Genomic DNA, 27,669 nt, shown 5'->3' on the forward strand with positions numbered 1-27,669 from the left:
TGGTACCTCATCCTGCTCTGCAGCACAAAACACCTGCTTCTACCCTCATTTAGCACCAATTTATGACAAATAAGAGATTACAAATAATTTGTGTTGATCCAATTGAGTGCAGCTAGCCTGCAGCTGATGAACCTGCCTCCATAAAACATCAGAAAATACAGAAAGGAACGCTCACGATGCCCTGAACGTGTCTGATGTCTGACCAGCAGCTCGCTGAGCTGCATGTGGTAATTAAAGGCAGTTTGATAAATCAGAAAAACATCAGATTTTCAGGTTTTCAGTCAAATCAAAGCAGTTTAACTCGCTGGTACCAACTCACAGCCTTGGGATTTAGCTTGTTTTTGTACCCTTATAACATGACGGAGGCCTGGGGGGGTCACAGTTGGTGGGTGAAGACACAAGATCAGCTGAAAGTCCATCAGAAGAGAGAAAAATGAGCCTCAGAGCTTCAGGCTGACAGTTTCCCCCCGATGAGCTCATCAAACCTTCATTCCTCTGGTCAATAATGAACTCGGCTGCTTTATTAGCCGTCTGTTAACAGAGAGATTAGATTGATCTGCTGCTGCTTCACTATGTGAGATGAGCAACAGCTCCACGTGCACACCCGCAAACATGCGCACGTGCGTGCGCACGTGCACCTCTGTCTGTGCTGCATGTGCTGAATTATTTTGGACTTCCGTATTTCACCTCAAATGCTGTTAAACTGACCTGAGATCAGCCCCAGAGTCTCAGAGTCCGTCCGGTTCTGATCCAGAGTCTGACCGGTTCTGATCCAGAGAGACCGGTTCTGATCCAGAGTCCGACCAGTTCTGATCCAGAGTCCGACCGGTTCTGATTCAGAGTCCGACCGGTTCTGATCCAGAGCGAGCAGCAGCTGTTCAGCACGTGTTCCCGCTCAGAGTCCGACCGGTTCTGATCCAGAGCGACTGGTTCTGATCCAGAGTCTGACCGTATCTGATCCAGAGTCTGACCAGTTCTGATCCAGAGTCGTCCGACCGGTTCTGATCCAGAGTCCGACCGGTTCTGATCCAGAGCGGTCCGACCGGTTCTGATCCAGAGCGAGCGGCAGAGTAAAGCTGTACATTTACCCAGAATGCACTGCTTTCCCTTCACCCTAAAAGGTGAAATCTCTGAGCTTCAGACGCTTCCTGCTCCTGATTCTCGGCTCGTAATAAAGATTCTTCTTAAATGTAAGAAACAAAACTCGGTTCCAACAGCAGAGTTGCAGGAAAGATGCCGGGTCAGTGAGTCTGACGCGTGTTTGGGTCCATTTAAGGCTTTGAACATGAGCAGAAACGGCGTAAAATCGATATAAATCTAACAGGGAGGCGGTCCAGCACAGGGTCGACCTGTTCCTGCCTTTGTGTCGCGGTGATGAGTCGAGCTGCAGCGTTTTGACTCAGCCGGAGACGCCGTGAGGAACAGAACCTGCAGAACCGGCTCGATCAAATGAGCTGATTTCTGCCTGGAAACAGAACACTGACCACGTGTGACATCATCAAAGCTGTGACATCATCAAAGCTGTGACATCATCAAAGCTCGAACGTGGTTTATATCACTTTGTTGGTGATTTTTACTCCGTATATGTGGCTAAACCCATCTGATCCCCGCCGGCTGTAAAGAGTGAGAGGTGCGATTCCCTGAACTACCCCCCCACCCCCCTTCAAACAGCACTAAATGTCAGCGAGGAGCCACTTCTGCTCACATTGTCTGGCGTTTGCTGTATTTCGGATCCATCACTCCGCCACAGACAGCAGGTTGGGACGCAGCACTCTCACCTGCTGCACCTGTGCACCCTTTGGTCCCGGGCATCCAGCTGACGACCCCTCCAGCTTTCTTATATATCCGTGGCCTTAGAATCACGCCGGACTTAAATCTGACAGTATCATCCAGACTCTCCCTCTCTGAACCCTCCAGCTGATCAGCTGCGTGCACGTTTATGTGCACGCTCTGAGCTGACATTAGCATCACAAATGAGGCTGATCCAAAGTGTTTGGATTATTAAAACATGCATAAAGCGACTCTTTCAGTCCGTTCCCTGGGAGGAGCTCGGGTTTTATCGCCTGCAGCTGTGTGGACACGGCGCTGCAGGGTGAAACTCGGAATACTTTTCCAACTTTTCCTCACTTTGTGCTGCTGTAATGATGCGTTTGAGCTGTTTGCATTCAGCCGAGCTTTGTGGTTTTTGTGTTTAATGGAAAAGTTCTTTGAAGCTCTCGCTTTCTGCAACAGTTAGACATGGAATCCAAATCCTAGATGAGACTGAGCAGTAAATCCGAAGCACCTTCGTCGGCCTGGAGGCGATTTTCTGATCCGAACAGCTGCTTTGCTGTGACCCAGTTTCTTTACTTGGCACCGTCGTGTTTCCCCATAAGAGGAATCACCTCAGAGCAGGATGTGAAGGGATGAAACCTCAGAGGAAGAGGAGGAGAGAGGCTTCTGCTCCTCCCACAGATGGCCAGAAACTCACCTGAGACTCACCTGAAGAAGGCACATTTATCACCATAAAAGATAAAAACATCGTTTCTTTGTTATCGCTGCAGATTAAATAGGATATTTGATCAGCCAGTGATTATCTTCCCTGTCTGTTGATCAGTTATGATCATGATTACATAGATTTAATGTTACTGAAATACATTAAATGTCCACAAATCAGTCAAACTTTACCTTTAAACTAATCTGATGTAATTCAGAGTCCTTTAAAAGATGGAAATAAGATATTTTATCCGAGATAAAAGCAAACAGAATCTAAAAAGTTGAAGATAACTCATTTGATTTGCAGATAACTTTTCCTAAACCTAACCTAGAGGTTTAAAATCCTTAATCTAACCAGAACTGCTGCAGGTTGAGCTGAAAATGGACCGTTTCTGACACCAGCCGATCGACTCATTCCTGGTTATCGTCTCTCTTCTATAGAAAAACTCTCCCAGGTACAAACTTCTGGGAATGGAAGTTTATGTTTATGCATTTAGCAGACGCTTTTATCCAAAGCAACTTACAGGTAGGGTAAGGAGGTCTTGCCTGAGGACCCCTACTGGAGGTAATACCTTTCATGCAGGGGATTTGGACCCAGATCACCACTACACTATCCAGCCTGTTCCAGGAGCTCCACGTCTCTTTGTTTTCCACCTTTTTTTCCGCCTTTTTTTCCACTTTTTTCCCCACCTTTTTTCTGCCTTTTTTTCCACTTTTTTTCCACCTTTTTTCCGCCTTTTTTCCACCTTTTTTCCACCTTTTTTTCCGCCTTTTTTTCCACCTTCAGAATCCAGATCGGCCCTAATTGGCTGTCGTCGCGTTGCATCACTGCTCATTTGCATAAAGTTGAGCCTTTCTCAACTCATGAAGCTCACGACGCTCACGATGCTCACAACCCGCCGCTTCTACTTCTTCTGCCGCCGGGAAGCGGCCAAAGGGGCGGGGCTTATATGTATAGCAACTAGCATATATATAATAATCCATCCATACATCGGTTCCCTCTTTCACCATGGATCCTACTCTGGGCCTTCTTTGTGTTTCTTTGTGTTTGCGTTCTGCCGTTTTCCGCTTTTTTCCACCTTTTTTTCGCCTTTTTTTCTTGAAGCTCACAACGCCGGCCGCTCATCGACGCCAGCTTACCGGGGGCTCACATCAAAAGCATCGTGAGCGGCCAGCTGCCGTTCATTTTCAATGTAAGCTGGTGTTGTGAGCTTCATGAGTTGAGAAAGGCTCAACTTTATGCAAATGAGCAGTGATGCAACGCGACGACAGCCAATTAGGGCCGATCTGGATTACGAAGGCGGAAAAAAGGCGGAAAAAAAGGCGAAAAAAAGCGGAAAAAGGCAGAGCGCAAACACAAAGAAACACAAAGAAGGCCCAGAGTACGATCCATGGTGAAAGAGGGAACCGATGCATGGATGGATTATTATATATATATCTGCTAGTTGCTATACATATAAGCCCCGCCCCTTTGGCTGCTTCCAGCGGCAGAAGAAGTAGAAGCGGCGGGTTGTGAGCATCGTGAGCGTCGTGAGCTTCATGAGTTGAGAAAGGCTCAACTTTATGCAAATGAGCCGTGACGCGACGCAACGACAGCCAATTAGGGCCGATCTGGATTCCGAAGGCGGAAAAAAGGTGGAAAAAAGGCGGAAAAAAGGCGAAAAAAAGGTGGAAAAAAGCGGAAAACGGCAGACACACAAAGAAGGCCAAGAGAAGGATCCATGGTGAAAGAGGGAACCGATGCATGGATGGATTATTATATATATATATGCTAGTTGCTATACATATAAGCCCCGCCCCTTTGGCGGCTTCCGGCGGCAGAAGAAGTAGAAGCGGCGGGTTGTGAGCATCGTGAGCGGCTGTGGTCGCTCACAACGCTTTTGGTGTGAGCCCCGGTGAGGCTGCAGGATGACAACACCTGGTCCAGATGCACTGTGGGTAATAAAGGCTGCAGGTTTGACAGCTCTGATGGATTTTTATCCTTTAACAGCAACACTGTAACATCTGAGAGAGGCTGAGGGGAAGGAAGACCAACCTTTAACGCTCACATGAACTCACCATCAACAGTGGGGCAGTTTTACTGGATCAGCACACAGTGACAGGCAGGCGGGAGTTAAAGGACCTTCCACACCGCCGATCCATCTTCAGCAGCCTTAAACACACAGTGTGTGTGAGTGTGTTGTCTTGGTCATTACTTCCTTCTCTGTGCGAGCCTGTAAAACACAAACCGGTCCAGAGCTGATTGCGCTGTCAGGCACCGTCTTTAAAGATCTATGAGCTGCTAACATGTGTGATGGAGGAGGCCTGCAGCAGCTCTGTGGATATTTATCCTTAAAGCGTGTGTGTTTAATCTCACAGAAAACACCGGCTCATTCCTCTCTCTGCAGAAATTCAGTGTCATCTGATGAGCTCCCCGGAGTGAGCGGCGCTCCAGAGGTGACGGCGCAGGAAGTGATTAGAAAACGTCTTGTTTGATAAAGAGTTTGACCTCTTTTGAAGCAAACCTGTCTGACCTGAACCCGTAATCTCTCCTTCGGGACTCTTATCAGCCCTCATTAAGAGTCTGGGTGTGGATGGTGAACACTTCCAGCTGAGGGTGGGAGGCTTGTTGGCGTCCTCTTATTGGAATGATGCGTTAATGCACAGATGCGTCCTGAATGTGAGGCATTAAGAGCGAATGGAGCTACTTCCCTGCGACCGGCCCTCCGTCTGCCTCCCCCCATTCATCATCTCTAATGAGGCAGAGCCCTTTCTGAGGGCTGGCAGCCTGAAAAATCTCCCTCAGCTCCGACAGGCTTCGTCTTCACACACTCCTCCAGCCTTCATGTGTGATGCATCTCCCCCAGAGCAAGGCCTCATGGGAAATCTGGGCCAGAAAGCTTCCTATTTGTTGGACAGGGACACATATTTATGGGCTCCACTGACAGTTTTCTGCTTCAAGCTGAGCGACGGCAACAACTCTGGGTTTTATTATCATGAGTGTGTGTGATTATAAATACACTAAGTGTGAATATACCCAACAATGTGGAAGTTTTTAGAGATTAATGACATCCAAAACTGTCAGTTCAGAGGAAACGACGGAGTCCCCCTAAAGCTGTTCCAGAGAGCAGATATCTGACATGAAATCATGGAAGTTTCTACACCATCAGCTGGGCTGAAATCTCATTTTCCTGGTTTCCTCAGCTGTTTTGAAAATGCTTAGAAATGGTGGTTAATTCCAGTTTTGAACACCTGAGAAGACGGTTTGGTGAAATCCTAGCTGCCTTCCTCAGTCCAACCTACTGAGTGAGCTTCATGGCATGAGTCCCGTCCTTCAACAGTGTTTCAACAGATGCTAACCCCAGCATCAGCTCCATCTTCCCTTTGGGCTCCACAGCCACTCCTCTGTGGTGTTTCCTCTCTGCTCGGTGGGTTGCTCCAGTGCCTTGGCTCGTTTGGTGATGCTAGCCACTAGCCGTCCTCTGACTCCACAGGGTGCTCCAAAGTGACAGCTCAGGGAATCCTCAGCAGCCTTCTTCTACTATCAGGTTCCAAGCTAGCTATCGCACCTGTTGACACCCGTGGATGAGGGACTGGTGCTTCCAAAGCTTCCCATCCTCTCGCCACCGTCAGCTCAGGAATCACTGCTTGTCTAGTCTTGCCAAGGGAAGTTTTATAAATGTAAAGCTCCCCTTGATGCCCATTTATTTATTTCTGTTTACAATATATAACATGTAATAGAACTGAACCGGACCGGGGGACAAGGAAAGAAGAGGAAACAGAACAAAAATGGAAACAAAAACCAGACAACCAGCTGCTACACCTGTAAAAACAGAACAGACAACAATCCATGGCCTCTGAGGGGAGTCCAGCCACCAGGAGCACCTGAAAGCAGGTGGTCCAAAAAGAGGCTCGTGGTTTCTATGGCACATGGGAGGCTTGTTCTGAGGCTCATGGAGTGAGACGACATACTGGCCACGAGGCGAGGGAAACACAGACTATTTAAACACATGAGGGACCAAAGGGGAACGGGTGGAAACACTTTGGGAATCAGGGAAGACAATGAGACGCATGACACGGGAGGAAGAGCAAGATACCTGAAACAAGAGGAGAAGGTCAGTAATTTTTTCAAAATAAAACAGGAAATGACGAGACAAGACATGGAACAAAGCGTAAATCGTGACAGGCTGCAGCGACCTTTGGTGTTTGCATCCCTTCTGCTGATCCTGGTCATAAGTCCTGGGTCTGCATAGCCTTACCTCAGCACTTTCATCCTGTGCAGATGGGGATTTTTGCTTGGCGGACCAACTGCTTGCTGCTGTCACGTATTATAACAAGGTACAAATATAGAGACATTAGAAGTTTGTTTCTTTAGTTTCTATGTCAGGGTTAGCTTGAAGCTAATGATACGCTGTGCAATACTGCAGGTTTCCATCAGAGGGAAGATTTTGTCCTCCAACAGGAGGTATGCGGCAGAGTGAAGGTGCATGAGGAGGAGTTGATGGTGGGAAGAGGACAGATCCTGACTGTCAGCTGTCTGAGAGGTTTCCAGTAATGAAGGGCAGATCTGCTCCGCTGCTCAGGTGTTGATTATTACCTGATGTCATTCAGGTATTGGGACATTCTCTGTGTTACCTGATGAAAACAAACACGCTTTTTGCTCTGAATCTGACAGATGAGGTCTGTGGGTTCGGAGTGGAAGGTCGCCACGGTAATCAGTGTTTCGGTCAGCCAGCTGTCAGGGTTCATTAATGATCACAGGAGGGAGTTCGAATGCTGTGACGCTTTTCCAAATTAAAGGGAAGCCGTGACGGATGGCTGTTGCCGGTCAGAAAACTCCACGATGTGAAAGGAGGACTCTGTAGTAACGAGATATGGCATCGACTCGGTGAAAGGACGACCCTGAGAGCACGGCGGTGCGGATTGAGTTACTCTGACAGATGTTTTCTTTCAGTTTCATTTCTGTAGACGCTCAGAACCTTGATGAACTGGGTGCACAGGTGTCAGCCCTGAACGTTTTCCTCTGTTATCGCTCTTTATATCAGCGTTAGCATCGCTGCCGGGGGCAGATGTCTTAAAAACTGAGTCTTTGTTTCTGACATGATGGAAACATTTCAACAATATTCAGCTCATCGCTGCATAAAACCCTTCAAAGAGGTTTCATTTTCAGTGTTTTAGGATCTAAACTACGTATTTGGTGTTATTGTGACGTCTTTTATTCTTACATAATGAACGTTTTTACGTTTAATTTCAGCCCATCGTGTCAAAACGAACATTATTTATCCATTATTCTAGTTATTTACTTTATGCTCTTCTTTTATAACACAAATTTGACTTTTTTTCTTTTCATTCACACGAAACATCTTGAATGAGAATTACTTTGACTGCAGGAAGTGTTTTACTGCCTCTTTGTGCTGAGCCTTGGCTCCTCCCCCAGGTGTGGCTGCAGGATTATGACCTGGTTTACCTGTTCCGGGCGAGGCCACAGTATTCGTCTGGTGTCCCTCCTTCGAAGTCTTTGAATCAGAGCAGACGTCACAACGTGTTCACAGCAGCAGATACAAAGTTAAAACAGAACTAAGATAGAATAAAATAGGCACAAATAAAACACAATGAAAATAATTTACATTCAAATCAGACTGACAGATTATCCAAAGGCTTCAGCTTCAGCTGTTTTCTAAAAATGTCCACAGTTCTCAGTCCCAGACTTTAGGAGCTGAAACCTCAGAGTTCTGAGTCTGGTGCGAGGCCCAACCAGCAGACCCTGATCAGAGGACCTCAGAGTCCTGCTAAAGTCTGGCTTTAAAAGCTCACCAAGATCGGAAGGAGCCTGACCATCTGTGCTCTGAGCAGAACAACAGGGACTTTGAACTGGATCCTGAAACCAGTGTAAAGACATTAGAACTGGTGTGACATGTGACCTTTTAGAGGAGTTAGTTGGCAGCTCAGTTGCTGAAATTTGGACCCCCTGCAGGCAGTTTGTGCACCTGGTTAGAATGCCTCCTGGTCACCTCCTTTTGGACCACCTGCAGGCAGTATTTGCACCTGGTTAGAATGCCTCCTGGTCACCTCCTTTTGGACCACCTGCAGGCAGTATGTGCACCTGGTTAGAATGCCTCCTGGTCACCTCCTTTTGGACCACCTGCAGACAGTATATGCACCTGGTTAGAATGCCTCCTGGTCACCTCCTTTTGGACCACCTACAGGCAGTATGTGCACCTGGTTAGAATGCCTCCTGGTCACCTCCTTTTGGACCACCTGCAGACAGTATATGCACCTGGTTAGAATGCCTCCTGGTCACCTCCTTTTGGACCACCTGTAGACAGTTTGTGCACCTGGTTAGAATGCCTCCTGGTCACCTCCCTTTGGACCACCTACAGGCAGTATGTGCACCTGGTTAGAATGCCTCCTGGTCACCTCCCTTTGGACCACCTGCAGGCTGTATGTGCACCTGGTTAGAATGCCTCCTGGTCACCTCCTTTTGGACCACCTGCAGACAGTATGTGCACCTGGTTAGAATGCCTCCTGGTCACCTCCTTTTGGACCACATGCAGACAGTATGTGCACCTGGTTAGAATGCCTCCTGGTCACCTCCTTTTGGACCACCTGCAGGCTGTATGTGCACCTGGTTAGAATGCCTCCTGGTCACCTCCTTTTGGACCACATGCAGACAGTTTGTGCACCTGGTTAGAATGCCTCCTGGTCATCTCCTTTTGGACCACCTGCAGGCTGTATGTGCACCTGGTTAGAATGCCTCCTGGTCACCTCCTTTTGGACCACATGCAGACAGTTTGTGCACCTGGTTAGAATGCCTCCTGGTCACCTCCTTTTGGACCACCTGCAGGCTGTATGTGCACCTGGTTAGAATGTCTCCTGGTCACCTCCTTTTGGACCACCTGCAGGCAGTTTGTGCACCTGGTTAGAATGCCTCCTGGTCACCTCCTTTTGGACCACCTGCAGGCAGTATGTGCACCTGGTTAGAATGCCTCCTGGTCACCTCCTTTTGGACCACCTGCAGGCAGTATATGCACCTGGTTAGAATGCCTCCTGGTCACCTCCCTTTGGACCACCTGCAGGCAGTATGTGCACCTGGTTAGAATACCTCCTGGTCACCTCCTTTTGGACCACCTGCAGGCAGTATTTGCACCTGGTTAGAATGCCTCCTGGTCACCTCCCTTTGGACCACCTGCAGGCTGTATGTGCACCTGGTTAGAATGCCTCCTGGTCACCTCCCTTTGGACCCCCTGCAGGCTGTTTGTGCACCTGGTTAGAATGCCTCCTGGTCGCCTCCCTTTGGACCCCCTGCAGGCAGTATGTGCACCTGGTTAGAATGCCTCCTGGTCACCTCCCTTTGGACCACCTGCAGACAGTATGTGCACCTGGTTAGAATGCCTCCTGGTCGCCTCCTTTTGGACCACATGCAGACAGTATGTGCACCTGGTTAGAATGCCTCCTGGTCGCCTCCCTTTGGACCACCTGCAGGCTGTATGTGCACCTGGTTAGAATGCCTCCTGGTCACCTCCTTTTGGACCACCTGCAGACAGTTTGTGCACCTGGTTAGAATGCCTCCTGGTCACCTCCTTTTGGACCACATGCAGACAGTATGTGCACCTGGTTAGAATGCCTCCTGGTCACCTCCTTTTGGACCACCTGCAGGCAGTATGTGCACCTGGTTAGAATGCCTCCTGGTCACCTCCTTTTGGACCACCTGCAGGCTGTATGTGCACCTGGTTAGAATGCCTCCTGGTCACCTCCTTTTGGACCACATGCAGACAGTATGTGCACCTGGTTAGAATGCCTCCTGTTCACCTCCTTTTGGACCACCTGCAGGCTGTATGTGCACCTGGTTAGAATGCCTCCTGGTCACCTCCTTTTGGACCACCTGTAGACAGTTTGTGCACCTGGTTAGAATGCCTCCTGGTCACCTCCTTTTGTACCACCTGCAGGCAGTATGTGCACCTGGTTAGAATGCCTCCTGGTCACCTCCTTTCGGAGGCTCTTTGGGCCCGTCCGACTGGGCGAAGGCCCCGGGTCAGACCCAGAACCTCCTGGTGGGGCTGTATATCCCATCCTGTCTGGGTTTCCCTCCTGAAGCTGTTGCCTTTGCGACCCAACCTCAGGTAAGTGGGAGTCAATGGGTGGACAGACATGTCCTGCAACACTTTTTATGATCATTTTCTTCTTGTCGAAGAGCTTTTTATCTCCCGGCCAAAGAATTAGAATGAGCGTAAGATAATGGCTGGACCCACATGTGAGCACAGTGACAACACACCTCAGTTTCTTCTCTGGAGGATGCTTTATACTGGAAGTGGAAAACACTTAAATGGGGCTGGAAGCAGATCAGAGGAGGATGTTTGGGCACAGAAGCTGCAGAAAAAAACGACCGAGAGGAGAAATGTGTGAGCAAACGCAGGAGGAGATTCTTTCAGTGTGCATGTTTTAATCATCTCTGCCTGCTCCCCGGTGGGAAATGTTCTTCTTCCATATTTCTGGCGCCTTACCATTAATATTCCACAGTTCAGCCTTGTGAATGCTTGTTGTGACACAGCAGAAGAGCTTCACACTAACAACGAGTATCTGAGTGTGACAGCAGGCCTAAGAATAAAGATGCTGCAGTTTTTTTCCAGTCTGCTTGTTGAGGAGTCATTCTGCTGCGTTTTAATGTCTGCGGTCAGTCTGTGTGACATTTCTGAATGAATTAATCATGTGTTTTCAGTTCGAATGCAAAGATACAGAGATGACATTTTAAAACAGCACGAGTTGCAGAAATCGCTTTTGTACCTGCTGCAGGTGAAGAGAAAGATGTAAAATATGCAAAAACCTATTTATGAAAATGTCATCCGGCAGTTCAGAGAAACAAAACTGAAGTCAACTTTTCTTTCTTTTCCATTTGAACTGGGGTAAAGAGAGACTCAGAGGCTATAAAGTATGTGAAACTGCCAATCTTTTCCTCTGCAGAGCTGCTGTTTGTTCTTGCTGCTGCATCCATCATCAGCTCCAACACAGAGTCTGTTTAAACGAATAAATCTGCTTGGCTGGACTCGTCTCTTTTAGGTAAATGCAGACTGCAGTTAATGATGTTCAGCAGCACTGAGTGAGAAACTAAGTGAACCCCTGATCCAGCAGCTTCAGCAGCAGTGAGTGTAAAACTAAGTGAACCCCTGATCCAGCAGCTTCAGCAGCAGCTTCAGCAGCAGTGAGTGAGAAACTAAGTGAACCCCTGATCCAGCAGCTTCAGCAGCAGTGAGTGAGAAACTAAGTGAACCCCTGATCCAGCAGCTTCAGCAGCAGTGAGTGAGAAACTAAGTGAACCCCTGATCCAGCAGCTTCAGCAGCAGCTTCAGCAGCAGTGAGTGAGAAACTAAGTGAACCCCTGGTCCAGCAGCTTCAGCAGCAGTGAGTGAGAAACTAAGTGAACCCCTGATCCAGCAGCTTCAGCAGCAGTGAGTGAGAAACTAAGTGAACCCCTGATCCAGCAGCTTCAGCAGCAGCTTCAGCAGCAGTGAGTGAGAAACTAAGTGAACCAGCCCAGACCATCAGCCCTCCACCACCGTGCTTGACAGCTGGTATGAGGTGTTTGTGCTGATATGCTGTGTTTGGTTTCCTCCAAACGTGCTGCTGTGCATTAGGACCAAACATCTCCACTTTGCTCTGGTCTGTCCAAAGGACATTGTTCCAGAAGTCTTGAGCTTTGTTCAGATGCAGCTTTGCAAACCTAAGCTGTGCTGCCATGTTCTTTTTAGAGAGAAGAGGCTTTCTCCTGCAGCCCTTCCAAACAAGCCATCCTTGTTCAGTCTTTTTCTAACTGTGCTGTCATGACCTTTAACCTTTAACATGCTAACTGAGGCCTGTAGAGTCTGAGATGTAGCTCTGGGCTTCTTCACCTTGGGGTGACCTTTAACCTTTAACATGCTAACTGAGGCCTGTAGAGTCTGAGATGTAGCTCTGGGCTTTTTCACCTTGGGGTGACCTTTGACCTTTAACATGCTATCTGAGGCCTGGAGAGTCTGAGATGTATGACCTTTGACCTTTAACATGCTAACTGAGGCCTGTAGAGTCTGAGATGTAGCTCTGGGCTTTTTCACCTTGGGGTGACCTTTAACCTTTAGCATGCTAACTGAGGCCTGTAGAGTCTGAGATGTAGCTCTGGGCTTCTTCACCTTGGGGTGAACTTGCCGGGACGTCCACTCCCACTGCTTCTGTGTTTTGTCTCTGCTTTTGTTCAATAAATAATGACACAGTATGAAATGTTTGAGTTTAACAGCTGCTGAGCAGCAGATGGTTTCATGAAACATTACAGTTGTAAGAGGGTGGACTCTCTTTATCATCTATGTGAAACTGACTGTATGTGAAAGTGGTTTTTTAGCTCGTTGGATTGCAGGTTCTTAGAAATGTTGCTGATTCTCACGTAACTGAAAGATGTGCATCATCAGAAAAGTGTCATGAAGGGGTTTTATTTTTGCTTCAGCAGCAATTTTAAAAGGTTTCTCTTTGAAAAATCTGCTGCTGTGGGTCACGGTCGGGAACCAGAGGTTCTGAATGGTCACTGAGGCTGAAGACTTGTTGTGATTGGTTGTATTGAAGCAGAGAATCGGCTTTAAAGTCCATCTCTCTCAGCCCTGCAGCTTCTTTCTTTCGTCTCCTCTGTCCTCGAAGCTTTTTTCCTCTCGTCTCTGTTTAGAAACTCTGACCCACTTAGACCGGTCTGAGATTTACTGACTCTGCAGTCTGTAATTTATTTTCCAATTGCTCAGATTCTGTCTTTCACTTTACAGCCTGTTGTTTCATGTCCACGCCTCCTGTCAGCAGAGCTGCTCAGCTCAATGTCAGGCCATAAATAAGCTCCTGCTGACTGACAGGAGCTACCTTTTTTATTCTCATTTGAACATGAAGGCTTTCACAGGAGAAGACCTTAACAGGAGCAGTAGCTCTACCTGTTGTGTTTAATGTCAGGGTGAGTTTTAGATGGAACAGAAAGTCACCTTCCAGCAGTTTGGAGGCTCCAGGTCCAAACTGAAACATCTCAGCATGTATGAGCTGGGATCAGGAAACAGTAGAAGTTTATTTTCTACCTTTAAATCCGATGATCTGCTGCAGCTGGGTGTGAAGCAGCTGAGATCCATCGGGTCTCTAATCTACTGTTTGAACCAATCAGCATCCTGTTCTGGGAGCTGCAGGCGGGTTTCAGGTGGGCTGAAAATCCCCAGTTTGGGTTTTTGTTCACTGACTTGTTCCATGTGGTTCATTTGATTGATTGAATTTCACTCATGAGGAGGGTTCTTCATCCATAAGTCCTTCTTCTGTGGAGCAGTTTCTACAGAAAACCTCCAGAAAAATCTGTGAAACATGTCACTTGTCAGGTTAAATTACATCAAAGTAGCCCTGCAGACATCAGCATCTGCACCCGTTTTCCTTCTCTCCCATTGTCAGCTAAGCTCTTCTGTATTTAAAGAAACATCCATCCATCATACAAACATCCTCGATGCTGTGACTTCAGCTTGAATTACCTGTAAAATGTTGAATCAGAGGAAGTTTGTCTGCTTTTCTGGGTCCGGTTAAATCGTCCGTAAATGCACTTCCTGTCATCTTTTCCCTGATGGAAAACATCACGTGTGAGAAGAAAAACTCCTGCAGATATCCACTCAGCTGCGGTTTGAATCTGCAGCTCTGAGACGACAGATGTTCAAGAAATATTCTACACAAAGTCCTTTACTTCATCTGATGGGATGTAATTACATTGTTACATAAACTGTGTTACATCATATTACAGAATATTACTTTATTATCAAAGTTTGTGACAAACTCACACTCTTCCTCCTGTCCTCATATTTATGAATCACAGTCAGTTTGTTGTGGGACAGAATGAGCTCCTTTCTCTCATAAGGGTTCGGTGTTTCCTAAAGGAGATCCTTAAGGAAGCGTCGGAGCTCCTTTCTCTCCTGAAGGACGGTCCGGTGTTTCCTAAAGGAGATCCTTAAGGAAGCGTCGGAGCTCCTTTCTCTCCTGAAGGACGGTCCGGTGTTTCCTAAAGGAGATCCTTAAGGAAGCGTCGGAGCTCCTTTCTCTCAGGAAGGACGGTCCGGTGTTTCCTAAAGGAGATCCTTAAGGAAGCGTCGGAGCTCCTTTCTCTCAGGAAGGACGGTCCGGTGTTTCCTAAAGGAGATCCTTAAGGAAGCGTCGGAGCTCCTTTCTCTCATGAAGGACGGTCCGGTGTTTCCTAAAGGAGATCCTTAAGGAAGCATCGGAGCTCCTTTCCTTAGTCCTTTGATCCTTGGAGGATTCAGACAGCTCTGATCGTGCCTGCTGCTCACATTCCAGCTCATTTCACTCAGTCTGAAGGAAGGAAGGGAGGGAGGGAGGGAGGGAGGGAGGGAGGGAGGAAGGAAGGAAGGAAGGAAGGAAGGAAGGACACTCTGTACACAGAGTGATATTTTAGTTTTTAACTATTTCATGAGACTTTGATCCATTTCTTTGTTTCAGGACATTTTGAAACATGAAAACTTCCTGCAGGACAAAAAGAACAAATGATTTTTTCACAGGAAATAATGTTTTACATTTTCATGGCTGCTGGGATCTTCAGTTGGATCCATTCGGCATGTTTCTGCCATGCTGTAAACTGAGGAATCAGACCCCAGGAGCCCAGGATCAGACTCAGTTTACCTGGGATCTGGTCTTCATCATCTGGTTGGATGAAGCCGGACACAGAGCAAACTGTGAAACTCGCTCTTTGATAACGGAGAAACAGGCTGAAACATCATGCATATTTCAGCATGTTTGATCAAATGAGCTGTAAAAGGTTTGCTTTGACAGTGGAGGAACGAGACGCTTTCATCACCAGCATCAGAGGCGTTTTAGGCTCCGGCGTCAGCAGAACATCAAAGGGCTGCTTTCGTATTCACACGGAGGTGCTCGCTGTGCTCCGGCAGCAGCTGTGGTCAGCTGCAGGTCACATGGTTTACCTGCTGCCCCTCAGTGCTCGACAGTTTACTCAAAATGATCAGGTCCTGGATCAGGTCCTGGATCAGGTCCTGGATCGGGTCCTGGATCAGGTCCTGGATCGGGTCCTGGATCAGGTCCTGGATCGGGTCCTGGATCAGGTCCTGGAGCTTCTTTTTGTTTCCTCCCTCTGGTCATTTTACGTCTGTGATGCCGTCTTTGTGGTTGTTTTGCATTAAGATGGTTAACACCAGGGATCCCAGATCCTCCGTAGCAATTCAATTCAGTTTTATTTAAAAAGCACCAACTCGCAACACACTTCAAAGATACAGCCTAGTTTATGGGATGTTTCAGGCTCACCTGAGCCATCCCTAACTATAAGCTTTATCAGAAAGGAAAGTTTCAGCCTGATCTTAAAGGTAGAGAGGGTGTCTGCTTCCTGAAGCCAATCTGGCAGCTGGTTCCACAGAGAGGGGCCTGATAACTGAAGGCTCTGCCTCCCATTCTGCTTTTAGGGGCCTGATAACTGAAGGCTCTGCCTCCCATTCTGCCTTTAGGGGCCTGATAACTGAAGGCTCTGCCTCCCATTCTGCTTTTAGGGGCCTGATAACTGAAGGCTCTGCCTCCCATTCTGCTTTTAGGGGCCTGATAACTGAAGGCTCTGCCTCCCATTCTGCTTTTAGGGGCCTGATAACTGAAGGCTCTGCCTCCCATTCTGCTTTTAGGGGCCTGATAACTGAAGGCTCTGCCTCCCATTCTGCTTTTAGGGGCCTGATAACTGAAGGCTCTGCCTCCCATTCTGCTTTTAGGGGCCTGATAACTGAAGGCCCTGCCTCCCATTCTGCTTTTAGGGGCCTGATAACTGAAGGCTCTGCCTCCCATTCTGCTTTTAGGGGCCTGGTAACTGAAGGCTCTGCCTCCCATTCTGCTTTTAGGGGCCTGATAACTGAAGGCTCTGCCTCCCATTCTGCTTTTAGGGGCCTGATAACTGAAGGCTCTGCCTCCCATTCTGCTTTTAGGGGCCTGATAACTGAAGGCTCTGCCTCCCATTCTGCTTTTAGGGGCCTGATAACTGAAGGCTCTGCCTCCCATTCTGCTTTTAGAAACTCTGGGAACCACAAGGAAACCTGCAGCCTGAGAGCAAAGTGCTCTGTTGGGGAAATATCCAACTGTGAGATCTTTAAGATGTGATGGAGCTCGGTCATTAAGAGCTTTATATGTGGGGAGAAGAATCTTAAATTCTATCCTGAATCTAACAGGGAGCCAATGAAGAGAAGCTAAAACAATATTAACAATATTACAGCTTATACAGCTTTTAACAATATTATGAAGGTGAAAGAAGGCAGAAACCTGTTTAATATGTGAGTTAAAGGACAGATCCTGGTCAGAAATAACTCTGTAGGACCAGAAGCTGAGGAAATACCATCTGAGTAACTTTGCTAGTCCAGGGGTCGGCAACCTTTAACACCCAAAGAGCCATTTGGACCCGGTTTCCATGGAAAAAAGAAAATACTTTTTGACATCTAAAATGAAGACCTTGTTTTTTTACCTCTACGCTTTGTAGAATCAACTATAATGAAATCCACAAAGTTCTACAGAGAAAATTTAATTTTATTTATGTAATGAACACATTTTGAAGTCTTTAAAAAAAAAGAATTTTAAAAAACTTTGAAGCTCTCTTTCTCACCACAAATGAAAGGTAAATGGATGAATGGTGCATTGTTAAATGTTCTAGTTTCTTCAGATATTTTTCTTTTCTTACATTTTGGCGGGAAAATACCGGTTTTCGATGAGTGTGACGCATATTTGGAGTGACTAAAAATACTAAAATATGATTTTATCTTCATATTTCAAGATCACAATAATCTTCCAATTTAGAACTACAATAAAAAACAAACTAACACAAATAAAATACACTTTAATTACTTAATACTTTTTAATTTATTAAAAGCCACGCAGAGCCACAGCATAAGGATGAAAGAGCCACAGGTTGCCGACCTTCGGTCCGATATTTGGATCGGGTATCGGTTACAATGGTCTGATATCACCCATTTTTTCTCTTTTTTTAAATTCCCCCTTGTCCTGTCCAGCATTGGCATTCATTCAAGGACCTTCTGCCCCCTCCAGGGGTGAAAAAAATGAAGTTGGGACTACCTCTGATTATTCTTAAATAGTTTTTACCAAGCCAGAGAAGCTATTGTTTTGTTTAGATGCTTTTGTAATCGATGTTTAATTCCCATTTGCACTAAACTTTATAAAGAGCTGATTGCTATTTATTTTGAAAGTCTACCAACCAAGCTATTATGAATCTTTATTATTTAATATTTTGTTTTACATTGGATTTTGAATCCCTAATCGCACTGACTGAACCAATTACACTTGTTATATTTTAATGGTTAAGATTGTTTGCACAATTTTTAAATAAATAAGTAATTCAGTATATTTACATCTGTTTATTTGTTTTTTAAAAAATAGAAAAGAAATGTTTAAGTCAAGTCTGATGTTGCCTTGCACAAAAGAATGATCCCAGTCTTTTCCACACATTGAAACTTACCGTTTGTTACCGTAACTCCGCGCTGTTTTTCGGATCGATATCTTATCAGTATCGGATAGATATCGGATCGGTATCGGATCGATATCAGATCGATATCGGATTGATATCGGATCGGTATCGGATCGATATCGGATCGATATCGGATTGATATCGGATCGGTATCGGATCTGTATCGGATCGGTATCGGATCAGTATCGGATTGATATCGGATCAGTATCGGATTGATATCGGATCGGTATCGGATCGGTATCGGATCGATATCGGATCGGTATCGGATCGATATCGGCAAGACTGATCATTAAAAAAATCGGATTGTATCGGGAGGCAAAAAAATCTGGATCGGTACATTCCTACTAGATAATAAAAGTAATCGATAAATAAATGCTGGAAATTCAAGTTTCTGGGATCTAGAGTCTAAATTGACCTGAACTGGACCCTCGACACTGACATCATGGTTTAAAAGGCCCAGTAGAGGAACTTCAACCTGCTGCTGATCCTCAGCACAGCTTCAGTTCACATAATTGTCCTTTATGGATATAAATGAATGAATGGATTTATTTCAGACAATTATCACAAAAGTGATTGGTAAACAGTATTTACAAAAATAACAATCAACATATACATATTCACCAGTATTAACTCATCATATTCATATATAAATTTGAACATAAATAGAAACTAATAATACAAACAAAATTTCCAACTGAATAATCTTGTAAGGATAAATACCTTCAGATATGACATTAATTAATGCAAATTGTCTGAAAGGGGGTATGAAGAAGTAAAACTTCATACCCCTTCTCCCACTAATCCCTTATAGTAACCTTCTTGTTTGATTTCTATGCTTTTATCCAAAACTTCACAATAAAAAAAATAATAATAATCAAATAAATAAAAACATACATTCAAATACTTACATACACACACACGTACCAAACTGTATTCAAACCTATACAACAACCCCACAACAGGTCCTTGTGAGACAACCTAAATACACATTGACATCCTGTACAGAGACCAAACTCCCAATCACCGATATGCAGAGATTAGATTTGAAGTAATTCTAGATCCAGATTATATGCACTCTGCTCTCTTTTAGTAGTAATAATAAAACCATTTGAACAAACAACTTAGAATATCACGATAATATCGTTAATCGTGATAATTTGGTCACGATAATCGAGATATCAAAATTTCCATATCGTTACATCCCTATTCTAGATCCAGATTATATGCACTCTGCTCTCTTTCAGTAGTAATAATAAACCATCTGTTCCTCAGCAGGTGTTAAACTCAGTAAATCCAGCCTCAGATGAACAACAACACATGACATATTACACTGAGTCATTATTTATTGAACAGAAACTGAGACAAAACACAGGAGCAGTGTGTGAAAAACTAAGTGAACCCCATGATCCAACAGCTTGTAGAAGCACCTTTAGCAGCGGTGCCCACACTTTAAATCTGGAGATTGCTGATGCTCCAAAAAGCTCACCAGAAGCCTTTGGCTACTTTGGAAATTAAACAAAGTTATTCAAGCTCTTCTCAGCCTCCACCCATAGGTGGGATGTCCTTCTCAAATGTGTTGAAACCGCCCTGAAATCATGGGCGGAGACCAGATGGGAAAGCAGGATAAAAAGCACTGAGGCAGTGAGGCAGATCAGAGAGGCTCTCCTGGAGGTCAGCTGTAGACCCTTTGGTGAGAGTTGCAGCTCAGTCTTTGGCTGAGGAGATTGGATCCAGTCACATTTGTACAGCCATGTATGACATTCTGAGCAAGATCCAGCATGTGAGGGAACTGATGCAATCACCCCCCATGCAGCTGGAATAGGGCTGTAGCGATACACTAATCTCACGATACGAGTCGATTCGATTTTATACGATTCGATTTTATACGATTCGATTTTATACGATTCGATTCTATACGATTTAATACACATCATTTTCTGAAAGATTTTAAAGGGACAGTGTGATTTGACATGAATCGTCACTGATTGGACTGATGGTCCGACCTTTGAACCGGAACAACACCGCCAGACAAACGGAAACAAACAAACACGCAGACTCAGGTTTATATTGTGAATATTACATAATCAACCTGCTTGTTTTACTTGCTAAATACCATATAAACAAATCCAAATTCTCTAAAAAAATTCTCCCAAACCATCTCATTTCATTTTTGAGAAGTAGCTCAAACAATACATTACAACAATCCTACATTCTATAAACAGAAAAGCCATCAAAACCACTGAGCTCTGCACTTTATATAATATTTTTATGAACTACTTTATCACTGTTTTGATGTTATCATGTGACACCCCCCCTGGAATGGTTTTGTATTATGTTAATGTTCTGTGTTTTCACTAATTTTAACTTTTCAATAAAGTTTGCTTAAAAGAATAAATAAATCGATACTCGCGACTAAACAATCGATACTTTATCGGGAAAGAAAATATCGATATATATCGTGATATTGATAAAATTGCTCAGCCATAAGATGGAGGTGGCTGTCAACTTTCTAAAGAAAACCAGCCATTCGCTCATCTGCTACAGAACCACTGGATTTCTGATGCACAGACATAACCAGGTACTTTGTCTTTGGTACACAATTTTATTGATAAAGAATCTCATGAAATCATCACTGCTGAGAGTTAAAGGAATACATGGCTCAACAGAACTCAGACTCTTTGTCAGCCTGGCTACAGCGCTGAAGAGAAACTTATCTCTTCTTAAACTTATAACAACTTATATGTTATATGTTGGTATCTTACAACAAAGTCATCTGCAGGTTATACACAGTAACACTCAATACAATCTATATAAGAATTAATTTTCCATTAAAAACCACACAAAGGTACTTTGGTTACGAGTCTCCAGATGAGCCTTTAGAAGAGACACCTTTAAAAAAAGGAAACTAAATGTTGAATGATAAGTTTGGAGGCTCCTTAACTTCCTTTACATGCAAAAAGAAGAGCTGCTGCAGCACTATTAAACCCTGAGTGCTGCTCTGACTCGTGCACACAGACAGATGTTGATGGCACACAACTTGCAGTGGAAATGCATCATTTTCCAGAGCTGCCATCAAAGAATATAACATGAGAAGAAGCTGACAGAAGTTTATCCAACATGTGGGCTGCTCTGAGAATCTCTGCCACTCTTCCTGTTACAGCAGCTGATAGAAGCTTCTTTTATATAGAACATAAAATCTTTCCAAACAAAGTTTACAGTTAAAAAAGGAAATAAAACAGAGAAGTACAGCTCAGTGAAAGTTATCCATCAAAGTCCTCCAGGCCAAATGATTCCTGCTCATTAAATGCAGTGAACAGGAAAGTCTTCATGTTTGATTTAAAAGAAGAAGAGTTGATGCAGACCTGCAGTTATCTGGGAGTTTGTTCCACATATATGATCCATATTATATCTATATATACATGTTATATTCAGATATCAGATGATATTCTGATGCTGAACACATCAGATCTGTTCCACTGTCACTGAGACCTTCAGCGGTAACATCTTCACTTTATTATCAGTGAAAATAAATGGAAACATCTTCTCAGTGAAAGTGTGTGTGAAGGTGTGTATGTGTGTGTTTGTATCAAGATCAGAGAACTTCAGCTTTCCTTTGTTCCAGTCCAGATTCACTCTGATCCTCCGAAGCTTCTCTGGTACTGACAGAAGAGTTTCAGCAGCTGGTGGTGACAAAGCTTTGTATTCACCTTCATTGAGCCAAATCATCCACAATCCAGACTCTATGTCTCCCTTCCTGTCGACAGACTCTGCTAACAGACCAAGTACCCAGTATTTACTGTCTCCAACCTCAACATCCCAGCTGTGAGTCCCTGAGTTAAAGCCCTCAGAACTCAGGACAGAGAAGTTATAATCAAACCTCTCTGGATTATCAGGAAGGTTCTGTTCATCTCCTAAACTCACAGCGGTCAGATCCTCTGACAGGATGAGCTCTGAACTAGCAGTGTTTGGGTCCATAATGAGAGGAGTGTAGCAGACCACGTCCTTCATCTTGTTCCAGATGTTGAAGGCCAGGTTGCCCAGATGTTTGGCCTGGTCTATCAGAGCTCCTGAGTGCAGCTGTGGATCATCCAGCAGGGGGCAGCGCTGGACTCTTTCCGCTGCAGCCTTGTAGTGGTTCAGGAATGAGACGTCTTCAGCTCTCAGCTCCTCCTCTGTGGCTCTGACTGTGTCTGAAAGAGCTGCCATCTCTCTGCTCAGAGCCTCCATCTTCTCCTTCATCATCCCACTCTTCTGCTCCTCTTCCTCCCTCAGTGCAGCCAGCCTGGCCTCCTCTTCCTCTGCTAAAAACCGGCGAAGCTTCTTAAACTGCTCCTTAATCTGCGTCTCTGTGTGTCGGGCCTGGACCTTAATGTGTTCTGCTGTTTGATCAAACTTCTCTGTAACTTTCTTCTGGAGCTCCAGTTTCTCCTTTAAGGGTTCCAGAGATTTCTGGAGCTCCTTCTTGTGTTGTCGTGCAGCTTCATCGATGGGTCTGATTCTGTGGTTGGTGTGTTTCTCTGAATCTCTGCAGATGAGACAAACTGGCTGCTGATGGTCCAGACAGAAGAGTTTGAGTTTCTCAGAGTGCAGACTGCAGAGAGCCTCTGAAGCTCTCTGATCTCTGTCCTGTATGAAGGACTCACACAAATTCCTCAACACCAGGTTTAATGGTGGTTCATCCCTTGAAGATCTTCTCTTACAAACTGGACACGGTTGTGTTGGTTTCTCTCTCCACCAGCTCCTCAGACAGTCTCCACAGAAGCTGTGGCTACAGGACAGAAGAACTGGATCTCTGTAGATCTCATGACAGACCGAACAGCAGAAATCTTCCTCTGATCTGGAAGCCATTTAGTCTCTGAGTGAAGCTGAAAACAGCAGACAGAACACAGTCAGCCATGGCTCCCCTCCCAGCTCTACTGACTTCCTCAAACTGAGTGTTTGTGGTGTTTTTGGTCAAACTCACCTTCAGTGTGTGGAGTGTGAGCAGCTTGAAGTTTCCACTTCTCTCTCCTGCAGCTGGACTCACTCAGAGGAAGCTGTGAGTTTGGTCTGAAGCTGAATCTGATCGTCTGTGTGTCTCTCTGTAGTGAAGAAGAATCTCTGACTGTTTCCTGCTTCGTCTCAGCTGAGTCAGGTGGAGCTTAAACCTTCCCTGAACTAAGGTGTGTTCGTTCCAGAGTTCAGAGATAAACCTGCCAGCAGCTGTGGAAGTTAATGATCAGCAGGTTTTATATCTTTATCTGCACAGTTCAGAACGATAAACTCTATGAAGGTTGTGAAACATTTAGTTGTGATGCAGCTCACATTCAAACTCTGTGGAGAGAAAAAACTCCATCAGAACCAGAACCAGGAAGGGTCCATCTGCCTGGACCAGCTGGGGCTGAGAGGACAGGAAAGAGGGGACAACAAGCAGCGTAACACCAGGCCAGAGACACCTGCTGAGAGAGAGAAACAAGTTAATGACAGCAATGATGTCAGAGGGAGGAGAGGTGCATCATGGGAGCTCCCCCAGCAGGCTGGGCCTATAGCAGCAGAACTATGGGATGTTTCAGGCTCCCCTGAGCCATCCCTAACTATAAGCTTTATCAGAAAGGAAAGTTTCAGCCTGATCTTAAAGGTAGAGAGGGTGTGCATACATACGTCCAGTGTTGTACACACTGATATTGTTGCTGTCAACAAGACAATCAAGTAAAGTTTAGGAAGCTGTCCTCTGAACTAATCTGGGTTTAAAAGTGGACACTCCACCGAAACGGCTCTGTTGGCTGTGACAGAAGCCTTAAAAGAAGCCAGAGTCTTCAGTTTTTATCCTGACTTATCGGCTGCATTTGACAACCACAGCATCCTTTTATCCATACTCTCCATCATGGGCATCACAGGGAGAGCACACTCCTGGTTTGAATCATACCTCACTGGTCGGTCCTTCAAAGTATCCTGGCTCGGTCACATTTCTGCAGCGCACCACCTTGCCACAGGGGTCCCCCAAGGTTCAATACTGGGACCTCTTCCCACTGGGCTAGATCATCCGATCACATGGATTCTCATACCAATGTTATGCTGATGATACCCAGCTCTATCTGTCATTCCCACCTGACGACCACACGGTCTCAGCTGAATCTCAGACTGTCTCTCTGACATATCAACATAGATGAAAGCCCATCACCTCCAACTTAACCTCCCAAAAACTGAGCTGCTGGTCTTCCCAGCCAAACCAACCAGACATCACAGCATCTGCATCCAAACTGAATCTCTGGCTCCATCAAAGGTTGCTAGAAACTTGGGTGTCATGATTGATGACCAACTAACCTTCAAAGATCACGTTACCTCGGTTGCTCGTTCGTGCCGCTTTGCATTACTAAACATAAGAAAGATCAGACCAAACCTGACCCAACATGCCTCCCAGCTCCTGGTGCAGGCCATGGTCATCTCCCACCTTGACTACTGCAACGCTCTCCTAACCGGTTTCCTAACTGCTCTCCTAACTGGTCTCCTAACTGGTCTCCTAACTGCTCTCCTAACTGCTCTCCTAACTGGTCTCCTAACTGCTCTCCTAACTGGTTTCCTAACTGGTTTCCTAACTGGTCTCCTAACTGGTTTCCTAACTGGTCTCCTAACTGGTTTCCTAACTGCTCTCTTAACTGGTTTCCTAACTGTTCTCCTAACTGGTTTCCTAACTGGTCTCCTAACTGGTTTCCTAACCGGTTTCCTAACTGCTCTCCTAACTGGTCTCCTAACTGGTCTCCTAACTGCTCTCCTAACTGGTCTCCTAACTGGTCTCCTAACTGGTCTCCTAACTGGTCTCCAGCCTGTGAAACCTCTGCAGATGGTCCAGAACGCGGCGGTGCGTCTGGTCTTGGATCAGCCTAAAAGAACACGCCCCCCCTCTGTTCATTGAGCTCCTCTGGCTGCCCTTAGCCGCCCGCATCAGATCCAAGTCCCTGATGTTAGCTACAAAGAGCTTAATGGAACGGCTCCATCTACTTGAAGGCTCCTGCAAAGGCTTCTGTCCCAACTGGGTCCCTCCGTTGGTCCCAGGATTGTCGTCTAGCAGCTCCTACACCACGCCTAAGACAATCCAAACTCTGTTCATGTGTCGTCCCACGATGGTGGAATGACCTACCGAGCGCTACCAGAACAGGGGCGTCCCTGTCTATCTTCAAGAAGCTCCTGAAAACCCAGCTCTTCAGAGAGCATCTCCTATCCCAGCACTTACCTTGTACTTCCCTCCCCCCTCTATCTCTGCACTTTATCTTTCTGCACTTCCTTCTATGCCTGCACCCCATCTCTACTCTGTCACTCCTGTGATAAGAGGAGTCGACGGGGGCCCCTGAGGTCCTCAACTCTCAGGTCCTCAACACACTGAAAAACAAACTAACAAAAGCTAAAAGTGTTTCATGATCTTAACATTTCAAACAGCTAAAAAAGGTGGTAAAAACAAATTCAAATTGTTGTTTTCTGAGGCGATAAAACAGCCTTTAAGTCATTAACTTATAACCAGCTCTCAGGATGAGAAAAGTCAACAGAAAACAGCTGTTCCAGATGCTTTTTAACCAACTAGTTTAACCTAAAACTGTTCAAATGATTGAATTAAAACACACCAATTAGATTAATTATTTGGATGAAATTCAAAAGTTGCTTGTTTAAAGTTGTATTTATTCAGTGAAATAAGGTGAATTATATTTAAGCTTAAAAGTTAAAATCCTGAATTTGAAATTCAGTCGACATACAGTTGGATATTTTATTTATTTACACTAAAATGGATAAAAATGCAGAATTATTCATAACAAACTAAAATGTATGTACATTCATTTGAATATATTTTTCAAAAGTGACCAAAGATAAAATGTTACATTGAAGAGAAATTGTCCAAATTAGATTTAAAGTCGTCATTTTGAGCTCAAACTTTACAGAAAGTGATTAACGGGCCCCTCACGGCCGGCCCTGACGGGCTCCTGCAGCTGCTGTCTCATCTCGCCGCGTCCTGATCAGCGGATGATGAGCGGCTCCACATGCCGGCGCTGAGCTCGCCTCGTTTTGAACACTCGGCCTTGGCGGCGGCGGCACTGCTTCACGCCGCGACCTTGTGAGCTCCCATAACTCGCAGGCTGGCTGCTGAGTGGAATGAGGTCATAATTCAGTGCCGTCATTGGCTGGCACACACAGCAGTGGACGGAGCTAAAATGAAGAATGATCACCTGGATCAATATTTAGTTATTGGTGATAAATTCAGAGGTTGGCTGTGAGTCGTTAGTGGGAGTGGGCGGGGTCACAGAGGAGCTGACAGCTGGGGCTCTGCACTCCGCTGAGGGCCAAGTATTCGTGGTCCTTCTACCTTTTCAGCTGCTTTTGACTGGAAAGTTCACTGACTTGGTTTTATTTATGTGTTTATGTTTTTATGCATTTAGCTTTTATCTTTTAGGCAGATGGGGTAAGGGGGTCTTACCTAAGGACCCCTACTGGAGTCATGCAAGGGTTTTATTGTGTCGGCTTCATGATCAACACGGTCGATGGACTGTACTCACTGTGCTTTTCTACTCCAGCTCACTTTTACACACTCCTGCAGCACCTCTTTGTCTAATCAATGCTACAGTTTACTGTGCTTTCTGTAGCCAGAGTGCGGTTCACTGTCTTGTCCAAGGACACTTCAACATGTGGTCCAGGGAAGCTTTGAACTCTTCTGACCCGGCTGTTCTTCACCGATTCTCCTCTTGGACCAACCTGAACCATTATCTGGTTCCAGTTCAGAGCTGAAAGCCGTAAATCTCTCTCGTGTAAAGTTTGTGCAGAGGCAGTTTATTTCAGTCTGTAACTCCCACGATGTTAGAGGGGCTCAATAAGGACGCCGGTTTGATGGATAAATGGATTCCCCTGCTGTGCAGGTTAACTGGGACCAGGACAGCAGTACAGCTGCATAGTTGAGTTCTACCTGTAAATGACTCAGCTGTGCAGGTAACTGTCAGAGGGTCCACCTCTTTTTCTCCAGTGTGACGCCGCTGATGTTCTTCTTCTGCTGCTCTGACTTCACATCCATGTCAACTGTTTTTTTTATGGTTCTCTTAGATTTAATCTCTTGGATTAAACGCATCAGACATCAGCTCTGGTTTTTAAACATGGAGGTCACAGAGTTTTGGTGAAGTCACAGTTTTGATGAGGTCAGAGAGTTTTGGTGAGGTCACAGATTTTTGATGAGGTCACAGACTTTTGGTGAGGTCACAGTTTTGATGAGGTCACAGACTTTTGGTGAGGTCACAGTTTTGATGAGGTCAGAGGGTTTTGGTGAGGTCACAGATTTTTGATGAGGTCACAGACTTTTGGTGAGGTCACAGTTTTGGTGAGGTCACAGACTTTTGGTGAGGTCACAGTTTTGATGAGGTCACAGACTTTTGGTGAGGTCACAGTTTTGATGAGGTCACAGACTTTTGGTGAGGTCACAGTTTTGATGAGGTCAGAGGGTTTTGGTGAGGTCACACTTTTGGTGAGGTCATAGATTTCTGATGAGGTCACACAGTTTTGATGAGGTCACAGTTTTGGTGAGGTCACAGACTTTTGGTGAGGTCACAGTTTTGATGTCACAGACTTTTGGTGAGGTTACAGTTTTGGTGAGGTCACACAGTTTTGATGAGGTCACAGTTTTGGTGAGGTCACAGACTTTTGGTGAGGTCACAGTTTTGATGAGGTCACAGACTTTTGGTGAGGTCACAGTTTTGATGAGGTCACAG

General features: G+C 45.5%; 2 protein-coding genes across 3 annotated transcripts in view; one reads left to right on the top strand and one right to left on the bottom strand.

Annotated features, from left to right (window-relative positions):
• grm7 (glutamate metabotropic receptor 7) overlaps positions 1-27,669 on the top strand; it is a 244,652-nt gene that overhangs the window by 84,890 nt on the left and 132,093 nt on the right. The gene's annotated exons all lie outside the window — the stretch shown is intronic.
• Positions 21,410-23,182, bottom strand: LOC140302867 (nuclear factor 7, brain-like). The gene is made up of 2 exons (XM_072381385.1): positions 22,917-23,182; positions 21,410-22,818 (listed from the first exon to the last, which is right to left on the bottom strand). The coding sequence occupies exon 2, from the start codon at positions 22,799-22,801 to the stop codon at positions 21,416-21,418; it is 1,386 nt and encodes a 461-aa protein (XP_072237486.1). The 5' UTR covers positions 22,802-22,818; positions 22,917-23,182; the 3' UTR covers positions 21,410-21,415.

The sequence above is a fragment of the Leuresthes tenuis genome, unplaced genomic scaffold (assembly GCF_036924035.1).
Source record: "Leuresthes tenuis unplaced genomic scaffold, fLeuTen1.0.hap1 SCAF_3, whole genome shotgun sequence".
NCBI lineage: Eukaryota > Metazoa > Chordata > Actinopteri > Atheriniformes > Atherinopsidae > Leuresthes > Leuresthes tenuis.

Bases quoted from the DNA above. Each gene is read 5' to 3' on its own strand.
- LOC140302867 (XM_072381385.1), bottom strand. From the start codon at position 22,801: ATGGCTTCCAGATCAGAGGAAGATTTCTGCTGTTCGGTCTGTCATGAG.